We start from the raw sequence: 18,233 nt of genomic DNA, 5'->3' as shown, positions 1-18,233 counted from the left end.
AAACTCTCTGCCCTGAAACTACTTAATGTGAAAATTATTAATTTGGCGCATTAGCGCCCCCTATAGATTGAAACTAAATTTAATATAGAAGAAAATCATTTGTTCCCAAATAGTTGTTCCAAAATTTCTGAAATTTTGCACAGAATTCCATTTTAACATCCTGATGCAAAAGTCAATGACACCCGTGTCATATTTTTTATGGCGTTGCCATAGCGATGACATAAACTCTTCATGTTATTCCTTTGGTAAAATTGACAAATTCTGGCACAAACTTTGGCCGATTTCACTAAAATTTTAATCATGGGTTCACACCTCGACCCTGAACAGATTGATGTAAGAAAATACAAAAGTGGGTGCAATAGCGCCCCCTAGAACATTTGAATAGAACAATAACACTTTATTTGTCATAGATACACAAAATTTGATATCCACATTTGTGACATAGTCTCGATTAAAAACCTCAATGACGCCAAAACCCCATTTACGTTGTGTTGCCATGGCAACAAGCCAAAATTCTACCCTTGCCAATGGGACGTCCTTACACAAACTTTGGCATAGCCAAACCAAATTTGGTATCCAGATGCATCATGGGAATAAGAACGAAATTTCGAAATTTGCAGGGTTAGATTAAGATTTATAGGGTGTGCATCCATATTGAAGGCTGTACCAAGTGGTGAAGTTTCTTGAGTACATCACATGTGCATATTAAACATTGAAATTATATATTTGTTTGAGTAATACACATTGAGTTGTTTAACCACTGAAATCTTATGTATGTTTAAAGGTACCACTGTGTGAAACATGTTTGCTTTTGAGGTAATCCTTTGCAGATTTAGGTTGTGTCCTTTTAAGGAATTTCATTGCAGAGCAGCAGCTGTGGAGATGGTTCAGCCTGGTGCGAAACTAAACAAACTGGTGATTTACACTGGGCTGCTGTCAACCCCCCTGAACCTAAAGGAATGCAGAGATACTCCAAGGAAGATTCAAGGCGTTTCCTGTTCAACATCTTATTTGCATATTCATATGGATGTCTATAAAATCTGATTTGAGGTATTCAGAGGCGTCCAGATTTGCCTGATTTAAGACCTGTGTAGTCGTAGGCCGTCAGGGGTAGTGATCTGACCCAGAGCTCTGTATTAGAATTGTATTGTATAGGGAATAAATTCTTTTTGATTTTAATTGATCGATTCCAGTGGTTATTTTTGGAAGAACACGATAAATGGTTTTTTGAAGATACCTAACAATATGTATGAGATTGCAGTGTTTAAGCATTAACTCAATGTGTAACTTCATTAAACAATATATTGGTGACAGAGTTAGAGTTAGGGTTAGAGTGTTTAGCACTCATGCCTCACAGGAAGAAGGTTCTGGGTTCAATCCCGGGTCGCCCAGGGCCTTTCTGTGTGGAGTTTGCATGTTTCTCCCCGTGTCTGGATGGGTTTCCTCCGGGTGCTCCGGTTTCAAGGTCAGTTAAATCCAATCAGTCAATGGGATTACAGGTGGAAATTAGCGCTGGTGCTAGTGGCAATAACTGTGTCCTTAGGCAAGACACTTCACCCACATTGCCTAGTATGAAAGTGGTGTGTGTGTGTGTGTGAGTGATGGTGGTGGTCAGAGGGACCGATGGCGCCGATTGGCATGGCAGCCTCGCTTCTGTCTGTCTGTCCCAGGGCAGCTGAGGCTACAACAATAGTTTACCATCACCAGGTATAGAGTGAAAGAGTAATGCCGAATTATTCTCTGTAAAGAGTCTTTGTGACAAAATGTCTGTGAAAAGAGCTATAGAAATAAAAACTTACTTATTCAAACAAATATTATAAATTCAATGTTTAATATGCACATGTGATGCGCTCAAGAAACTTCACCACTTGATACAGGCTTCAACACCCACACTCACCCACACTCACTCACCCATACTCACCCACCCACACTCACACACTCACCCACACTCACCCACTCACCCACACTTCACCCACACTCACCCACACTCACCCACACACTCACACCACTCACCCACACTCACCCACACTCACCCACCCACCACACTCACCCACACTCACCCCACTCACACTCACCCACACACACTCACCCACTCACCACACTCACCCACACTCACCCACACTCACCCACACTCACCCACACTCACCACCACACCACACTCACCCACTCACCCTCACCCACTCACCACTCACCACCCACACTCACCCACACTCACCCACTCACCCACACTCACCCACACTCACCCACCCACACTCACCCACTCACACCACACACACCACACTCACACCACCACACTCACCCACACTCACCCACTCACCCCACACTCACCCACTCACTCACCCACCCACCCACATCACCCACACTCACCCACACTCACCCACACTCACCCTCACACTCACCCACTCACCCACCACACCACCACACTCACCCACACTACCCACATTCACCCACACTCACCCACTCACACTCACCCACACTCACCCACTCACCCACCCACACTCACCCACTCACCCACACTCACCCACCCACACTCACCCACTCACCCACTCACCCACACTCACCCACACTCACCCACACTCACCCACCCACCCACACTCACCCACCCACACTCACCCACACTCACCCACACTCACCCACCCACCACCCACCCACACTCACCCACACTCACCCCCACTTACCCACTCACCCACACACCCACACTCACCCACACTCACTAACCCACCCGCGCACCCATACTCAATCACCCGCACCCACCCGCACACAAAAACAACGGCGGCAGAGTGCGACGAGTCCACGTAAAACTAAACTTCAGGCTTTAGTGACGTCCAGACTTTTAGATCCATCCCCTCCTCACCCTCCACCTGAGTCTCCATTTCAGTTCAGTTACAAATAAAATCCATTTATGCCAGAAAACCAGAACCAGCCAGAAAGTCAGAAATACAGCAGAAAATGGTTGAAAACAAAGTTTAAATGTGCTGCCAACGTGCTCTTGTCTTCTTCAGGGTTTGTGTGACCTCTGTGGTTTAAAGGAGCATGTGGAACAGCAGACCACAGGAGAACTTCAGGAAGAGCAGCAGCGTCAAAGTCAAAGTGCCAAAAGTCAGTGCACACCGAGTCAAAAGGGTGAGCTGTGCTCGTAGATGTGAGTGGGGTTCTGTTGGAGTTCTGTTGGGGTTCTGTTGGGGTTCTGTTGGAGTTCTGTTGGGGTTCTGTTGGAGTTCTGTTGGGGTTCTGTTGGGGTTCTGTTGGGGTTCTGTTGGAGTTCTGTTGGGGTTCTGTTGGAGTTCTGTTGGAGTTCTGTTGGAGTTTTGTTGAGGCATTACAAAGTGCTCTACATGGTTTTGTTTTCTTGTTCAGTTAAATCAGTCTCTTATTAAACCCAAAGTTCTTTCTGTCCCGGTTCTTTGTGCGGCTCTGAACACAGACTCATGTTTTTCCTTTAGGAGGAGCTGAGTTTTACCATTGAGTCGCCTGTAGAGGGCGCCATCCTCGTTCACATAAAGTGTGTTCCACTGTCTTATTCCATGTCTTATTTTTACATCTGCTGCCTGTTTTTGAAAAACTTGGCCTTTGGGTAAATACTCAGAGTTTTTGTGGAGGACAAGAACAATAATAGAGTCTTTTTCTGGACTCTGGTTTGTGTGGGTGAGAGGGACTCACCTGGAGGATCATGTGAGTCTAAAGTCAGACTCAAAAAGGTGAAGATCAGACTCCAGAGACTCCAGACTGTGGAGCTGAGCTTGTCTAGTGTCAGAAATGACAAGTTTCAAATGATGTTTACATTTCTTTCTTTCTTTTTTAGGAAGAGGGTTTTAGTTGAAATGTGTCTGTCCCTTTCTTTGTTGTATTGAATGAAATCTTACTTTTGTTGTTGTGTTTTTTTCTGGCTGCTGCTGACTCTTGTTAGCAACAGATGTTTATTCTGTTCATGTCCAAAATCTGAAAATAAAGTTTTTTTCCTTTTTTAAATGTCAAGGAAGTTGAGAAACACATGAGAACCTGAAAATATTGTGAAGCTAAAATGTTGAACTAAATTCTGCAGAATATGAATTGTGTTTCTTTATAAACATCAGTAAATGTGATCGTTGTGACGCTGCTCAGAGGAAGAGTTCATGTTCTGACTCATGAAAAAGTTAAACTGACAAACAAAAACATCATTTAAAAGAGACGACAATAAATGCACTGACAGTATTTTGAAGGTTAAAAAACTATAATATCAAACCATAAGGTGAGTGGAAAGAGTTAACATTTCATATTTAGACCTAAAAGTCTTATCAACTCTACACATGTAGGTGTTGTAAAGTCATGGAAAATTCAATTTAGGTCATGAAAAAATCATGGGAAAGTTTAGAAATTTTGTCAGTGAAAAAGAGTGGGAACTCTGATACATTCTTGGAGTCGCCTCTTCATAGATCCGACCTGTAACTGTGGCCTCCAAGAAGACACAGCGTCGAACTGCGAAACATTCCAGGCAAAGCAATAACAGCTCCACGGAGATACGATCATAAACGATAAATGCTTTATGTTTTATCTAGACCAGAGACTTTTACAGATTCTTTTACAGTGAAAACAGTGTCCAGTTTTAGTCATGAGGTCCCGGTCAGGGCTGTGAGGTTGTGTCTCAGCTTGTGCAGTTCCTGGATCAGTAACGTCAGCTCTGTCGACGCTGTTTTCTTTTCTTTCACCGCCTCTGTCAGCATACGGATAGCGCCGCCCTGCTGGACTGTGGAGACAAGAGACAATTACTATTACACGTCATTATGAAGATTATTTTTATTCACACATTTGCAGTCAATCAAACGTAGGGCCTTCACTGCAAATTTCTTTGATCTGGCCAAGATTTTAAAACGTATATCAGGTTATTCATCTTGTTTTCAGATTTATTATCTTCGTATTAGTTCTGAGATGCTTTATTCTAGTCTAGAGGTCGTTCATTTTAAGATAGCTTGTCAAATAAAATCATTTGTCCATGCAGTAAGATTATTTCACTACTTTTAAGTCACTTTCTGATCGATTTACCGTACGTGTTTATATCTTAAGCTTTTGTTGCAGTGTATATTTTATGTGGCCCCCTCTCTGCCACCAGACAACTCCCATTATATAAACTTTAAAGGGGCTTTATCTGATTTTTACTGTCTTAAAAGACCCATATTACACTATTCTCTGATCTGTTATAATGTTTCCTCATCACAAACAGACCTGGAGTTGTGTTTTGTTTCATTCACACATGTTTAACACACAAACTCTGCATATTTAGGGTGAGTTATCCAATCAAATTTGAACGAAAGTAGAGAAAGTAGAGATGGGCATGATTAGTCGACTAACTGATAATTGATCATTAAGAATTTTGTTGATCATGTTAGTTTTTAAATGACAAACTGAATGTAGGTTACTGTCCCTAGCGTAAGGAGACGAGTTGCGGCCTCACAGTCTCAGGCTTGGGCTCTGGCTCTGTACCAGTCCCAGTGAGTGTGTTCACAGGTATGATCGGGTTTTTTGAGTATCCTGGTTTTGTCACAGTGCTTGTAGACGCAGTATCCTGGTTACTGCAACATAATGTTGAGTGCGCATGCGTCCAGTCTTTTCATCACAACAGAGGCCAAAATAAATAAAGTGACCAACATAAATAAAGTGAGTGAAATGATGTTAAATAAAGAGCTGTGCTAAACCTGCGCACGTCTGATCTCTGAAAACATGAACCATCTCCAACGCAGCACACACAGAACACACTCACCATCATCACACCATCATCATCATCAACATCCCTCTGTCACAGAAACAACACTCATATACCACAGAGTCGTGTCCTTTAGTCCGACAGAAGCTGAACCGCATCAGGGCTCAAAGAAAGCTGCTTTTTTCATTGCTTTTTGTTTAGGCAAATGAGCCATGCCGTTTTAAGTTTCTTTTCTGTGAGAGTTGCGCAAAGCTGCATTAAACACATTATAATCTCAAACGGGCTGATGTGGCTCTGTAGTGGTGATGGTTTTTATGCTGTAAAGTTGATCTTATTATTTTTTATTATTTATGCAGATTAGTAATAGTAATAATAATGATGATAATTTTAATATAAAAACGTTAATTTATTTATTTTATTTTATTTATTTATTTATTTGAGACAGGGACAGCGCACAATTTTCGCATTAACCTTGACAGGAGAGATGCATTGTACATCAGGTTGTAGCATCAGTGCTAATTTCCACCTGTCGTCCCTGGGCAGGTTCATTGATTGATTGTATTTAACTGACCTTGACTATCAGCTGTTCTGGAGACCTGTAATGATGAATCAAAAATTGATCAATAATCCTCCCAATGATCTATTAAGAAAATTTAATCGAATGCCCATCCCTAGTATCGAGATATGTATCGTATCGTGGCCTGTATATCGAGGTATGTATCGTATCGGCAACTTCTTAATGATACCCAGCCCTGGTCTGCATCGAATTAGAAAGCGTTTTTTGTCTGATGATCAGGAAGTGTACTGTTAGCATGCTACTTGTTATTAGGTGGGCGACAGTAGCTCAGTTGGTTGAGCGTTTGTCCACTGATCTGAAGGTTGGCGGTTTGAATCCCTCTGTCAATGTGAACATCGTTGGTTGTGGTCAGATCTATTGTTCACTGGTGTATGACTGGGTGTTTACGTGAGTGTTTCTTTGATAAAAGCGCTTTGAAGGCGGAGAAGTGTTGTATAAAAATTTGTGCTGTCATGCGATTAAAAAAATTGAGAGATTAATTAATTATGATCTGTAATTAATTAATCTAATTAATCTCATTTTAATCTCACCTAAAAATTGCTGAGAAAAGCTTCAATTTGAGGTATTTTCATTTAAATTCATTATTACATTATTGTGGCAGATCAAAAGACTGATATAGATTAAAAAAAGTGACTTTATAAAGTCATTTATTGTTTTAACAAATCTCTCCAATTTGGCTGTTGAGCCCAAGTCTCCATGAATAAGAAACTGTTTGCTGTAAAGTAGCAAAGACGAGGAAATCTGAACATAATAACTTTTGTTTAACTTAAAGACAATAAAAAGTCCAGTCTTTCCTTAACCAGATTAAAAATATTATTGATAGAGAAATGCTTTATATATGAGATCACTGGTTTTAGTCCTTGTTTCAGTCCTGGTTTAGATCTGCTTTAGTCCTAGTTTAGTCCTGGAATGGATTAATCCTGTTTTAGTCCTGGTGTTAGTTCTGGTTTAGTCCTGGTTTAGACCTGGTTTAGACCTGGTTTTAGTTCTGGTTTTAGCTCTGGTTTAGTCCTGGTTTAGTCCTGGTTTAGACCTGGTTTAGACCTGGTTTTAGTTCTGGTTTTAGTTCTGGTTTAGTCCTGGTTTAGTCCTGGTTTTAGTCTGTTTAGTCCTGGACTGGATTAGTCCTGGTTTAGTCCTGGTTTAGACCTGGTTTAGTCCTGGTTTTAGTCTTGGTGTTAGTTCTGGTTTAGAGGCACAGGAGGAAGCGCGGTTTACGCCGCGTACGCGAGAAAACACGATCCACACGCGGCTCACGGGAGCACGTCTGTGTCCACGCAGTGTCTACGGAAGGAAACGTGGTCCGTGCGTTCTCAGGTTGATGACGATGATGAAGGTGTGTGTGTGTTTGTGTGTTGTGTGTGTTTGTGTGTGTGTGTGTGTGTGTTTGTGTGTGTGTGTGTGTGTGTTGTGTGTGTTTGTGTGTGTGTGTGTTTGTGTGCGTGTCCCCTCATGTGGCAGGTCACTATAGGACAGTAGTGCAGACATCATGAGTCTATGCAGGTTGTTTTCAGGCGATTTTATATTTGTTATTTTCTTTTATATTTCACGTCGGGAGAATAATTTCCAAGACACAAATGTGTTTTTACCTGTGCACTGCTGCCTCTGTTCTACTGGCTCTTCCACCTCGTCCATTGTGCGACTGACGCCGCCAACGTTAACATGACGTTTACATCGCTCTTACTGCGCGCGTTTTGTGTGGGTTTCCGGCAATGAGTGGAATTACCGAAATAAAAAAAATTATAATGTGTTTTTTTTGTGTGTGTGTGTGTTATTGTCCCAACAACACATAAAAACAGGTTTTATAATAAAGCAACTCGCATACAGAAACAGTAAAATTAGAGATTAAAAATGAGATTAACACGATTAAAAAACATAACGCGCTAAATATGACTGTAATTAATTAATCGCAATTAACGCGATAATTTGACACCCCTAATAAAAATGTGACCATTTAACATTTTGGCTTTACCGTGACAACAAAATTTCACATTGTGGTCTCTGAAAGTTGTAAAAAGTGCTTAGAAACTCTGTTGTGAGTAATTAAGAGTCTCAAAATGCATAAAGTAAGTGAGGAATAACTTTGCAAACTACTTAAAATGAAATAGTTCTGTTTTTCATGTTTTTATGACAGTAAAAATCAGGTTCTGTGCCCTTAAGACTTCGTAAAGACACATTTTCTTTAACATCTCTCATTATTATTATTATAGTTTTTGTTTTTTTTTAAGAATCAGTGCCCAATAGCTCAATACATTTCAAGATAATCTAACAAAGATTTACCTAAGAAGTAGAAGATGAGGAGCACGGTGAGCAGCAGCAGAGTGACGATGGCGCAGCCCAGAGCGTAGGCCCGCGACGAGGTGGGCGTGAACATGTCCTGGAGCCGCCTCTGCCACGAGCTGATCGGTCGAGACGTTTGATTGACAGCCAAGGCGTCGAAGCAGTGCAGATTTCCATTTAGAGACGGAGTGTAGGCGGGACGAGGAGGTCTGACTGTGAGAAGAGAGAAATAAAAGAACAATATACAGATAAAATAAGTGTATATTTTCTGTCATGATTTGTGCTGATTTGTAACTTTAAAGGTCCTACAGTACGCAAAATTGCCTCTCGTGAGCTTTAAATGTTGTTACCTCTTTAAAAACATCTGGAGTTGTGTTTTGTTTCATTCATACAGGTCCACCTTGTGATGTCATCAAGTTAAAATCTCCTTTTACCATTAGTTCAGTAGATATGGGCATTTCCAGGGCTGAAATCATCCAAATGATTCTAGTGAAGGTGCATGGAGTTTAAAATCACAGAGGAGCACTTCTTGTATTACCACGACATCACAAGGTGGAACAGAGTGTTTTCAGTTTGAAAGAAGAACTCAGCCTAAATATGCAGGATTTGTGCATTAAATGTGTGAATGCACTGGAAAAACCAATATTTAGGTAAGTTAAAATGACTTAAGTTAAGAACGTTTTACTTTATTTGAGATGATTAAACTTCACAAGTAAAATTATCTACCAGTGGAATAAGTGTGTTTTCTTTATTTAAGCAACATTCGATTTTGTTTGTTATTTTAAGTGCAAAGAGTTGTTGTTTTTCTTAATTTAAGAAATTCATCAGCCTGTTTCACTTCGTAGAAACCGTCTGACCTCGCAGCATTAGGATTCATTCGCTCGACTGGAGACGGGTACTTTTTTTTATTTAACCAATCGCTGCTATTTGGTCGTGACATTTGTAATGCGCCAAATCCCGTAGGAAGAAGGGCAATAACGTCTTTCCCCTTGATAAAATTCACTAAACATTCTCTTTGCTCCGGCTTTAAATCCTCGATCTCGGGAATCGTTGCCAACACAGAGCGTCTGTCTTCGTCTACATCCATCTCGACCGCTTTGTTTACTGTTGTGCTGCACCACAAAGGGACCCAGACAGACGCTTGAGTTTGACGTCATGGCTTCACAGCTCTTTGCTGATTGGCCAGTGCAGGATCTACAACTTCCTGGGGTTCTTGCAAACCGTCTAATGTATTCTGATTCCTGACCTAGTCGCTAGAGAGAAATGAAATTGAGCGGAGGCACTAGGTGGCAACAGCCTAGCTAGAATTTTTATATTTTAAGTACAAAACGTCTTGACACTGACAGAAAATTGTACTATTTTTTTGTGAAATTTACTCAAATCATGATGAAACTTTCTTAATTCAGGTCAAAACACAACTCCGCACTGCAGATTTCTCTGATGTGGCCAAGATTTTAAAACTTATATCAGGTTATTCATCTTGTTTTCAGACTTATTATTTACTTACTAGTTCAGAGACGGCTTAATTCTAGTCTAGAGGAAGTTTATTTTAAGATCATTTGCTGCATGGACAGATAATTTCACCAATTTAAAGCCATTTTCTGATAGATTTAAGTGTTTATATCTTAAATTTTGGCCATGCTTTTTTGCAGTGCAGGTTTGTTTGTTGATGAGGAAACAACATTATAACATAGATCAGAAAATACTGTAATATGAGCCCTTTAAATAGTTCTCTTCTATAAAAGCTACACTTAAGTATGAGTGTTACCAACCCTGCGTCACTATACAAGTCACTAATGGGCCAATTATATTCTCTCTGTGGGTTCAAATATGTCGATTTTTTAATTTTTGATCCTATATGCTTTTTATTAATGTGGCCATACGTTCTTTGAAGCTAAACAACGAATGGGAGACCGTTGGGCAAGACACTTCACCTTTGTCTAGTGTAAATGTGGTGTGTGTGTGTGAGTGACTACAGTGACTACAACTGTGGCTACAATCATAATATTTAGCGTTTTTATCAGTAGAGATGAAATGTATTTTTAAAATCCAAACTAAACTACATCCACGTGCTCTGTGTGTGGTTCTGTTTACCTTTGTGGTTGTGGTCCGGGTGGGTGCGGTGCAGGTCGTTGATGGAGTCCACAGAGTGCAGCTCGATCTCCGTCAGGTCTCTCTCACTCACTCTGTAAAACTGAGGAGTCGTCTGGGAAGAGGGAGGCCGGGACATCTCCACTGGACTAAACACAAACACAAAATCACGTCATCACACGGCAAAAAAAAGACCATCAGTTTAAGATATAAACACTTAAATCTAGCAGAAAATGGCTTTAAAGTAGTGAAATTATCAAGATCATTTTACTTGACATCTTAAAATAAACTAGTTTAGTAAGTAAATAATAAATCTGAAAACAAGACGAATAATTTGATTTAAGTTTTAAAATGACCTCTGGGTTAGTCCGTATGAAATCAGCCGTTTTCAAGGAATCTCCCCTGTGAGCCATCTCAAATTTGGCTGAAAAAAATTAAAAAATATCCTAAAATCACCAAATGAAAGAATCTCAAATTTTAGCTCAATCCCTTGAGTCGTTCCTGAGTTATGGCCCGTTGAAATTTTGGGCCATGCTCACTTTTTCGGAAGCCTTAATTTATAATCATGTTTGAGAGACCAGAACTTCATAAAAAAACAGAGCTAGGAAGCTGAAAATGTTGTGTCATTGTAGATTCTTGGTCATAGATTCTGAATCTGTTGTCAAATATCTTTATTGAGGGGGGTGCTGTGGGCCCCCAACAATCTCACATTTGGTTGCTGCTCAGTTTTTTTTGTTTTGTTTTTTGTTTTTTTGAGGTCCAAGATCTATTTACTCCAAGAAGATATTTACAAACTAACTGTTGAACCTGAATATTTAAGAGAATGACCATTTCTGACACAAATCTCACACTTTTCTGAGCGTTCATGTGGACGGTGTCGAGTCCCAAATATGTTCACAGACCAAATGTGATCTTTTTGGCCCCTTCTTTGGACCCTCAGTTCCTCATGTGGGTACAGTTAGATGTTGATAAAAATGTTTACCAGAGAAAACTTTGGCATATTTGTTAGAATAATTATATATGTTATCCCATATTTTCTATGTTATTGTTTTTGTGTGAATAATGTTTGTGTTTAATAACTATGCAGTGACCTGTCAGCCACTCTGCACACCGCTAAAACAATGACTTATTCAGCTCTTTGCTGGGAAAGAGGACGGCTCTCGAGGTTGGCAGAAAGGAGGGGACGTGCTGTTCCTCAAGATGCTACAAAGATGCTACACCTTATCGACCACCTGCTGCTGAATATACATATTTGCACAATGTTATTATGTCTGATGTTTCTACTGTTTTTCGCTGTTTTCAACCCCTCCCTTTAGAGAAACATTCATTGTAACTAGGGACCCTCTTATGACAATAAAAAGAGGAGACGCAGAGAGTGCATCAGAGCGGGTACACTGAAAAAACGGTCCGAGAGGGGTTGCTCAAATTGCAAAAACAAATTTGACAACAATAACATGACTTTTTTACGTTTCTCTGTCCAGCATGTTTAAATCTTACAAACATCGCTTGATTGTGGTCGATGTGAGACCTGCATGTTTTAATCAGGTTGAGGAAACATGACTTTATTATAATCTGTGGTGAGGCTCCTCCCTCTGGAATTCTCCTCCCCAAAACTTTTGGAGGGAAAATTCAAATGCAGCAGGACACAGGACAGATCCAGGAGCAGAGACACACAGTGTGGAGCAGGAGGATTATGAAGCTGATCTGGAGGTGAGACTTTTCAAAGATTTTATTATGTGCCTAGAATGTCGTCATTGTTAAAACATGTTTGTGTTGTTTTATTTGAAATTAGAGTTAATGTAAGGACTGTTTCCTTGAAACAAATTGTATTTGACTGTCCATCTACAAGAGTGTGACAGTTGTACTAAGATTTGAATGTGTTTGTTCCAGAGTCGTCTACAAACACAGAGTGACGTCCAGGTTCTGCTGGAGCTGTGGGGAAGTTCATGAATGTTACAGCTGATGTTTCAGGAAAAAGGAAGATGTTTGAGAACCAACAAAACACAGACCACAGATGAACAAAGTAAGTAAACCAACTAAAATTATTTTAAATTTTTTCAAAATGAACTTCCTATTGAAACTGTTATCGTACTTGTACAAGGTGATGTGGCATTAGGAGACTTTATACCAGATGCCCTCCCTGTTACTGTGTTTAGAGGAAGAAAAACAGCACATGGTGAGTTTTTGTTTCTGCAGATACACTTCTAATGTTTTTGTTCTTCTGTTCTGGTCCATTATTGTAGTAATAAGTACTTTAAGTGTATTTAAACATGTACAACAGAGTAGATCATCAGAATGTGATCATCATGTGTTATTCTGTGTCCACAGGCAGAGACCAGAGCTTCTTCACTGGAATAAATCTTCACACTGTCCAGCTCCAAACTGTGTGTCTGTCCCTGTGTGTTTGATTCTGTTTAAGACAATACAGAACTGTGGAAAAACTAAAGACTGTTTTTGTATTCTTTTAGATCTTTTTTAGATCAATTAAATTAAATTATACATACTTATACATTTCATGATAAGGTACCATAAGATAAATATGCATATTCAGCATGATTTGTTCAAATTTGATCAACATGAAAAAGTGATGTTCATGTTCCGAGAAAAGTATGTGTAGAGGGGTTCGAAAAAAGTTTCAAAGCCTAAACATAATTTTATTGCGTGCAACCGCTTTCCATAACTTTTTTACGCAAATCCAGCAACTTTTTTTTTCAGTGTAGAGACTGTAACGGTAAATGCACTCTCTGTCCACCCTCCTCATGAGAAAACGATATTAATCTCTTGTCTTTCTTCTTACTTTTACAATGTTTAGGTGGGCTTAAACCTGACAATATTTCTTATCATCATGAGTCACTGCTTATGTTTGTATAAGATCAACAGGGAACAAAAGAGTTCAATTTCAGAGTGTTTTATGATTATTCTACAACCTACAGTAAATACATCATGTTCAATATTCTTTTCTTCAAACATCCTTTTTTTCCTTATTTGAAACATGTTGGACTTTTAAAACAAGCTCCAGTGGTGCAGTCGGTCAGCGTGCGGTACTTATAAGACAGTGACCTGCAGAGTGATGCTGAGGTTGTGAGTTTGAGCCTCACCTGGAGCAAGACTTTAATTGAACTACCATTTTAAATCTGAAAATAATCCACAACTTGGTAAAAGCTGCACAAGTGTGAGTTACATGTTGAAATAGAATTCAGGGTGTCATTTTGTCTCACTGTATTAAACATCCTGTAACAATCACCAAGACCTATAAATATGGATTTGAATCATGTCCCAAGTTTTCTGCTTTAACTCTTTTTACAACTGTGCCTCCATCTGATTGTTGTGATGGAAGACAGTCACCTGCAGAGTCTCGCCTGAAGCAGTAATATTACTTCAGATAATGAATCTACTGATATATTCTTAATAACAATTCAATGTGGAAGGTGGTTTTAAAAGTTACTCTACAGCACAGGTGTCAAACATACGGCCCGGGGGCCAGATCTGGCCCTCCAAGACCTTTAATGTGGCCCTTGGGTGATTTTCTACTAAAATATTTTAATTATATTTTCTATAAAAATCTTGTTAATTTTCTGTGGTGTTTATCACAGCAGCGTCTCCAGCGTCTCTGTACGTGGCCCCTCCCACCAGAGCAGCACAAATGAAGACTTGTCTCTTTCCAAACGCTCTTAAAGGACGATCGTTTTGACTGTTGACCGTGACACCCTCATCAGAAAAATGTCCAACATGAGAAAAGTGGAGCCGAGTGCAGGATTTTACAAAGAAAAATTGGACTTATTCCTATTTACATACAAGTTAATGTTAAAACACATTGTGTTGAAATTGTATTTTTCTTAAAGTTTCAGGTTGTTCATAATTTTATAATATTATAATAAGAAAGAGTTCATCAATTAAAAAAGATTTCTGTAATAGATTTGTGTTTCTCTGCACAAATATTTGAACTTATTGTTATTTTTGGGGTTTATATGACATGAGTTTTCTGATCCGGCCCCTTTAGGATCAAAGTAGGTTGGATACGGCCCCCGGACCAAAATGAGTTTGACACTCCTGCTCTACAGTATTGCAGTCTTGCCATAATTCTATGCCTATGTTTAGATAAAATTATCAGGGAATGAAAAATAAAAAGTGAACTATGATTATTTTACAACTCAAATATTCAGCAGTTTCCTGTTTCACTTCCCTCTTCCGCATCCATTGTCTTCTATTTTACATTTTCTTCATGATATTTGGGACGTTGGGACTGATGTAATGTACTGATGTACTTATAAGACAGGGACCTGCTGAGGTTGTGAGTTCGAGCCTCACCTAAAGTAAGTGTTTATTTAAATTAACACTTTAAAACCTGAAAATAATCCACAACTTGGGAAAAGCTGCACAAATGTCCAGGAGCATTCATTAAAGGGCCCATATTATGTTATTTTCTGATCTGTTATAATGTTGTTTGCTCATCAAAAACATACTTGGAGTTGTGCAAAAATGTGGGAGAGCAGGAGGGCTACTTGGATGTACAGAAATTGTGCAAAATTGTCCTTTTGGTGCTCTTCAGTGTAGGGATCAGTTTCAGATACAAATTTGAAAAAGCTGAGGCACTCAAAAAGTACAAAATAATTAAAAACCTTTAATACTACATGGAAGATAAAGTCAACGTGTTTTAATCCTTCTCCCTTCATCGGGGAAAACCTTGTGTTTTGTTTCATTCACACATGTTTAACACAAGTCCTTCATATTTAGACTGTTTGAGAGTTCTCCTCTCAAACAGAAAACTCTCTGATCCACTTTGTGATGTCATGTGGCGATACAGGAAGTGCTCCACTGTGTTTTTAAACTCCATACACCTTCACTAGAAACATTTGGATGATTTCAGCCCTGAAATTGTCCATCTCTGCTTAACTAAAGATAAAAGGTATCTGTTTGAAGTTCAGTTCAGAACTGAAGAAGCAGCTTGGATGCGAAACGTCTTCAAACAAACTACCTTTTGTCCACTCAACAAACTGAATTTTCTCCTCGCCCTGGATTCTACCTGGACGACTGACGGATTCTTCACGTATCTGTTTGAAAACAACACCTTCATCAGCTACATCACAAGGTGGAACAGAACATTTTGAGCTTTGGAGATGTAAACAGACTAATAATAAAGTCTTACTCATGTGTCAGTGAAACAAAACACAACTCCAGGTCTGTTTTTGGTGAGATAACAATGTTATAATATGACTTAAAGCTCAAAAGAGTCAATTTTGTGTAATATAGGACCTTTAAAGAACGTCTGATTCTTCGAAATGACTTTGGACCAAATTGGTGATTTACGTAAACCTACCACAGAGCTACGAATGACGCTAAATATTTTGAAGGAGCCACTATTAAAAACACACGCACTATATTTGGGGCGTTGAGTTCAAGCCAAGAGAACTCAGAGTACCACATGACATAAAGGACATGTGCAGACAGACGGACAGACGCGGCTTCTCGGGGTTTGGTTTTGTAAAGACGTATGACATAAAGTAAAAGAAAAACGCTTTATTATTTTATCATAGACATTTGGAGTTCATGACGATTTATACCACAGTTTATGTAAGTTTTGGGGAATGTTATTTCAAGATTAATTTGGTTCTGGTAAATGTAGTACTCATTTTTTTGCTTTCTCACATTTTACAACAATAAACTTGAAATCAAAAGTGGGTAAAGTAACTCCTAAAATAACTCATCTTTATTTAAATCCACAGTGTGCAGTCTTTTAACCAAAAATAGACTGAAATCAAAGCATGTTTTTATTTATTTATCTGCTTAAAATTGCATTGCGTTGCATTAAAAATCTTAGAAAAACGTGAATTTTCTGAGTGGGCTTGCATCTCCACAAACCTGACTCTCATATGGCCTAGAAATAATGGAAATGTAGTTCTTTTGGTTACAATTTTCCACAATGTATAAACAGAATCTAACTCCACGGAGAATGTTTCAAAGAATTGTTTTAACTTTCTGTTTCCACTGAATTATAAAGTCAACCTTCAGAAAGTTACACACTGTACCTTTAAATCTGTGACACGAATAGTTTGACATTTTTTTTGCGATTTCCTGAAGACTAAACAAACAGTCAGTGTTCTTATCAGGTCTATTATTAGATCGAGTCCGGTGTCTGAGGACGTGTGAATGGAGTTTACTCTGTGGCCGTCGACCCGCCCGCAATCACCGAGAAAACAGAATGAATGAACACGTGACACTTACCGTAAACAGAAGACAAAGTTTGGGCTGCTTCACTTCTCCAAAAAGACAATTTTAAAAGAGATTTGTGTTCAGGGATTCCAGAAAATGTCCGAGGATTTAGAAAAAAAAAAAAAAAAGGTGATTTAGTGGTGGTTTGGTTTTTTAAATGGATGGAGTCCCGGTGAAACAGTGGAGCATGTTGTTTTGTTGGAGGTCCGAAAGCAACTGGTGTCCCCCCCGTCCCTGCAGGAGACGGACAGAAATAGAGGAGGACAGGAGGAGATATTATTAGAGACAGAGACAGTCCAAAGCATGAGTCAGGACGAGAGAGGGGAAGGAGGGGTAACCTGCTTCACCCCAAAGTGAAAAAAAAAAAGAAAAATCTGTAAATTAATTGTAAATAATAAAATTACTGTGTTAATGTTAGGTTTATCTAAACATTAAAAACAAGAAGAAAGACAAGAGATTAATTCAGTTTTACTCATGAGGAGAACGGGCAGAGAGTGGGCATCAAAACCAACAGTCTCCACACGTTCTGATGACTCAAGGCCGTTCTCCTCTTTTTATTTCATTAGGAGGCCCTAGTTACAGAACGATAATTCTCAAGGGGAAGGGGAAACAGCAAAGACATAATAAGAAACTGATGCAGCTATGCATAGTATAAACACATAAAACATGATTAACAATCAGGAGGTGCCTTAGGTCAGACACCATCATAACTCTTCATGTGTGACAGTGGGAGTTGGCTTCATGTGAGGAATCATCTCGAGGTTCACAAGAGCGATAGGACACTGCACACAGTTGTCAAACACACAGAGGTTATTCAACAAGTGACAAGTGATTGGTACATTATAAATCAAAGAATTGTAGTACATAAATGGTTAACTCATAGGCCTAGAATATCACACAAGTATTTAGCAAATATGGGATAATAAAATTATTCTGACATTTAATTTAAGCACCGCTGAGCAAAGACTTTTTGTCAGTTTTATTAGTTTAAACCCTCTCCAGGCAGGCGTTGCAGATTTGCAACAGATAAATTCCACTTACTACAAATCCATATTTTATGAGCTTTTTTTACTCAGGAGCCTTTTTTTCCATCCATGCTGATAAACGTGGACGATGCAGACTGTGCAAGAATGACTACACACAAACGACCTGCCAGAAGTGCAAAGTACTTTTGTTGTTTACAAAGGATAAAAATTGTTTCTTTGAGCACCACACGAAAAAGTGATTTTGATTGTTGTTCTGCCATTGTAAAGCTGTTACACTGTGCTTTTTGTTTTCATTGTTATGAAAAGTAGTATAACAAATAAAGTCTTCAGTGTTAATTTACCACATCGGGCCAATGTTGCAAATCTGAAACATCCCAGAATGCATTGGATGTGAAGGTCTCTCTCCAAAAAA

At 39.2% G+C, this 18,233-nt stretch overlaps 1 protein-coding gene, 1 long non-coding RNA gene and 1 other non-coding gene across 4 annotated transcripts; 2 read left to right on the top strand and 1 right to left on the bottom strand.

Annotated features, from left to right (window-relative positions):
* Positions 1 to 4,191: 4,191 nt before the first annotated feature.
* Positions 4,192 to 17,046, bottom strand: si:dkey-20d21.12 (uncharacterized protein LOC556245 homolog). 2 transcript variants are annotated; one of them, XM_055165527.1, is made up of 5 exons: positions 16,848 to 17,046; positions 10,982 to 11,049; positions 10,629 to 10,774; positions 8,535 to 8,747; positions 4,192 to 4,723 (listed from the first exon to the last, which is right to left on the bottom strand). In XM_055165527.1, exons 3-5 carry the CDS (start codon positions 10,762 to 10,764, stop codon positions 4,587 to 4,589), a joined length of 486 nt encoding a protein of 161 aa, XP_055021502.1. In that variant the 5' UTR covers positions 10,765 to 10,774; positions 10,982 to 11,049; positions 16,848 to 17,046; the 3' UTR covers positions 4,192 to 4,586. The 2 variants fall into 2 exon arrangements, with proteins under 2 accessions (XP_055021502.1, XP_055021501.1); XM_055165526.1 differs by lacking the exon at positions 10,982 to 11,049.
* LOC129412263 (uncharacterized) lies at positions 12,028 to 12,798 on the top strand. The gene is made up of 3 exons (XR_008633638.1): positions 12,028 to 12,335; positions 12,516 to 12,648; positions 12,727 to 12,798. It is a non-coding gene; the product is annotated as an uncharacterized LOC129412263 (long non-coding RNA).
* On the top strand, positions 13,638 to 13,731 carry trnai-uau (transfer RNA isoleucine (anticodon UAU)). The gene is made up of 2 exons: positions 13,638 to 13,675; positions 13,696 to 13,731. It is a non-coding gene; the product is annotated as a tRNA-Ile (tRNA).
* Positions 17,047 to 18,233: the final 1,187 nt, after the last annotated feature.

The sequence above is a fragment of the Boleophthalmus pectinirostris genome, unplaced genomic scaffold (assembly GCF_026225935.1).
Source record: "Boleophthalmus pectinirostris isolate CB_2022bp ecotype Guang Dong unplaced genomic scaffold, ASM2622593v1 HiC_scaffold_8, whole genome shotgun sequence".
NCBI lineage: Eukaryota > Metazoa > Chordata > Actinopteri > Gobiiformes > Gobiidae > Boleophthalmus > Boleophthalmus pectinirostris.
Note: the sequence above shows the minus strand (reverse complement) of the source record. Positions and strands in the feature narration are given on the sequence as shown.